The sequence below is a fragment of the Oryzias melastigma genome, linkage group LG16 (assembly GCF_002922805.2).
Source record: "Oryzias melastigma strain HK-1 linkage group LG16, ASM292280v2, whole genome shotgun sequence".
NCBI classification, from domain to species: Eukaryota; Metazoa; Chordata; class Actinopteri; order Beloniformes; family Adrianichthyidae; genus Oryzias; species Oryzias melastigma.
In genome coordinates this window covers 1,786,376-1,789,899 of record NC_050527.1, presented here as the reverse complement: position 1 = coordinate 1,789,899, position 3,524 = coordinate 1,786,376, and the positions used below count along the sequence as shown (strand labels likewise).

The 3,524-nt window shown below is 38.3% G+C and overlaps 1 protein-coding gene and 1 long non-coding RNA gene across 2 annotated transcripts in view; one reads left to right on the top strand and one right to left on the bottom strand.

Moving 5' to 3' along the window:
- Positions 1-292: 292 nt before the first annotated feature.
- LOC112143785 (uncharacterized protein C1orf232) overlaps positions 293-3,524 on the bottom strand; it is a 4,360-nt gene continuing 1,128 nt past the window's right edge. Inside the window, exons 2-4 of the mRNA XM_024267985.2 lie at positions 2,386-2,463; positions 2,164-2,270; positions 293-1,246 (exon numbers count right to left, since the gene is read on the bottom strand). Of these exons, the coding sequence (XP_024123753.1) occupies positions 847-1,246; positions 2,164-2,270; positions 2,386-2,463 (585 nt within the window). The 3' untranslated portion in view covers positions 293-846. The remainder of the gene's footprint in view (positions 1,247-2,163; positions 2,271-2,385; positions 2,464-3,524) is intronic.
- The window catches only part of LOC118599875, a 2,552-nt gene continuing 2,180 nt past the window's right edge, over positions 3,153-3,524 (top strand). Inside the window, exon 1 of the long non-coding RNA XR_004949415.1 lies at positions 3,153-3,196. This is a non-coding gene — a long non-coding RNA (uncharacterized LOC118599875). The remainder of the gene's footprint in view (positions 3,197-3,524) is intronic.

The following is a 3,524-nucleotide window of genomic DNA, read 5'->3' as shown; positions in this document are numbered from 1 at the left end:
AAGTTGTGCTTTTATCTGACTGAAGACCCATAATGTTATATTTTACAGAACAGTGATCTGTGCATTGGAGAGCTGCAAGTTAAAGGGTTGTAGCTGATGATAAATCAAAACTGCATTTGTTTTAAATGACTAAAATGGTGTTTAAATAAAAAGTGACACATCCAAAGAGACAAATTTCAAACAGAAACATGGTTTTGAGTTGATTTTTACTTGCTTTCTTCATTTACAAAGTAAAATAAAATTAGTTTTAAAAATTCTAAAAGAAAAAAAGGCACGTCCACTGCAAGAGTCTTCAGCGCTGTAGAGTTTATTGAATAATTCCAGAAGAAAACATCCAGATCAAAACTAACGATAATGGAAATGATAACTTAACAAGCAGACTCTTTTCATGACATAGAATGAATATAATCACAGATTCACACATTGCACATTTCAGTCAGAAAAGTTCAATCACCACCTCCAAACACACATTGTCATCATTTCTATTAATACATTCTTTCTTTCTGTTATTTTTCAGGTTCACTAAATCCACCTGACTCTAATCTATTAAACCGCAGATTGACTTTAATTTGCTGACAGCTATTTTCATGCGTGGAAGCAGATGTTTGCACTCCAGTGAAAGACTCTCGTGCTACTGATGCATTTAAACAAGTCAGAGAAACTAGAAGGATTTTCTTTAAGATAAATATGTCTTTTTATTGGGATGAAATGGTTCATTGTACGTTTTTTGAGGAGTGAAATAAGACAAATAAAGGGTTTCATATCTAGGAGACCTTTGTAAAGTGAAATCTTTTGAACTTTCTCCACAATCTTTAAATTGTGTACTTTTATTTCATCCAGAGGTGTCTAGTTGGTTTTGGTCATGCTCTTGGTTTTCAGCTCAGCCAGTTTGCTCGTCACAAAGTTCCACTTAAAAGACGCCTCCTCGTTCCCCCCTCCTCCTCCTCCTCCTCCTCCTCCTCCTCCCAGAGTGACGTATTTAGAGAAGCTGTTGCCGCTCCGCTCTCCTCCCTGAGTCGCCTCGGCTTCAGCGACCTGCCCGTCCTGCCGCTCCTCCGCGCTGACCTCTGCCCCCCCTCCCTCAGCCTGCGCCCCTGCAGCCCCCTCATTTGCAGCTGCAGCTGCAGCCGCAGCCGCAGCGGCCTCTGCCTGCTTCTTGGCAGCCCAGTTTGATGCAAAGCTATCCCAGAAGCCAGAGCGTCTGTTGGGGCGAGGAGGAGGCTCCTCTGGTTTCACTGCAAGAGGACTGATCATTCAGAGAAAGTCATCAGTCATTCATTGGCTTTGTGTCACTCAATCTTTAGTAATCCAGGAACATTTTTAAAAACAAGACATTGATGTTAGTTAGATTTTACATACATAATGTAAATTGTAATCATAAAACACCATATTTTCCACAATGTATTAAAATTAGTGTAACATTCTACCAACAGAAAGGCTCTCAGAACTATTGATATCTGTAAATCTTGCATACATTTATATAATTAATCCCTATGGCTGTTTATTATTGTGTCTGTGTACTTTACATTGTATGTTACATTGGTTTTCTTCATGTATTTTTGATTTTGTTCAATAGTTTTTTTTTAAGTTTTTTTTTAAAACGGCGTTAATACTGACATCTAGTGTACATATACAGTACTGCAGCTAAGTTAAAGGCGTTTTGCCTTAAATTTAGAGTTTGTTCCAAACTTTATCAGTGTTTTTAAAATGCACTGGTATTTCTCTTAAATAATTTACTATAATTTAGTCTCCCCCCTTTTTTACAACATGGTTGTTTTCAAAAGAATCCAGACAAACAGCTGGCGGTTAAAATTAGCCCTGCATGGGATCACTTTCCTGCAAGGCAGAATTCCTCTGTTATACTAACTAAGCGTGTGACATGCTGTTTCTGGCAGCTTTGATTTGATGAGTGATTGCAGAATTATGCAAATATAGTAAAAATATAATCAGGGTTAATCTGAGCCAGTTTGTTGACACTCCTCTGCTGCTGCAGCATCTATTTGCAGGATTATTGGTGCCTTATCTGGCAGCCCAGTGGGTGTGTGCAGCAGCAGCATCTAGGTGGATTATGCAGTTTATCAGCGTTTAGTAATTAGAATTGTGACTTTTTTTCATTTTAGTTCTTTAAAGAAGATAAAGGGGTTCTGAAGTTTTTCCACTCACTGGTCAGCGACTGGCGGGCTCTCGGTCTCCTCCAGAAGCTGGTGCTCATCCTCTTTGTTGAACAGGGATGATAGTCTGTTCCAGCTTTTAGTCCCGGCCCCCTGCATCTGGATCAAAGATGGAGGTGATGATTAATTACTTTTAGTGGAGTCTTAAGTCTTTTTATGTTTATTTGAATGTTTCTGTTGTCTTGAAACACATCAAATTTGAGTTGTGACATACTTTTTTGGCCAACTGAGAGACCGCGTTGGGCCCCTCGTCTTCTTGTATCGGACTGATGTCATTCTCCACTTCTGAGACCTGAAAAGAAGGATTTGTGAGGAGTGTCTTTCACATGAGCAAACCCAGAAGCTGCAGGATGTCAACAAAGATGGAGGAGCAGTGGTTAGATGTAAAAGCTGAGTATCTTTAGTGATGCTGTCACACTTGAGTCATTTGTGCCCCCTAGTGCACACTATGATTACTACACTGAAAGCTTTCGAGGATCGGACATGTCTCAAAGCAGAACACATAATTAGGAAAAATTTCAGACTGAGCTGATATTATTATAGTTTCATTAACTAAGGAACTATAATATTTATTATATTTGTTTTGATTACTTAAGACATTTCCAGGGATCAGAGGCTGAAAATATTATCTGCCTGATCCGTGCACGGCCCGGCACCCTGTCAGAGTCTGTGTGAGTCAATCACTGGAAGGCCGGCTAATCTGTTTGCTCAGCTCCTATGCAGGATCGAGTTTCTCTGATCTGCAGATATCTGGGTCAGGGTAAGAGAACCAGCTCCTGCATGGAACAAAGACACCGTAGTGGGGCAAAGATCACCATATTTTTATAATGCTAATAAAATAAAACAAAAAAAGGGGTGGGTATTTGTCTATAAAAGGCATTTAAACCCTTTAAAACCTGAGGCTGTGATGGTTAAACACAAAATCTTTAACAAACTGTAACTTTTCAACCGTTAACTCGATCAACACGCTGTTTTTCTCCTTCAAAATCTACTGGAATGATCGTATTAACGGTTGAAAAGTTACAGTAAGTCAAAGAGCATAAACACTGGAGCTCTGGTGTTAAAGGGTTAATTTAGTAAAGTAGATAGTAATCATAGAATACAAAACAAGTTTGCAGGATTTAGAATTCTATGAACTATTTTTTGATCAATTTGAGGGGTCATGGTGGGATAGAAATAGAACTTTTTGATTGTAAATGTTGATTTTACACTAATTACAGCTGATTTCAACGTAAAATCCTCCAAAAATGAATTTATTTTGTGAAAATAAGTGAAGATATAAAAATAACAACATGATAATATATTTTAAATAACATGCTAGCTGTTTTGGCAAATTTAGGCTTTCTTTTTCAT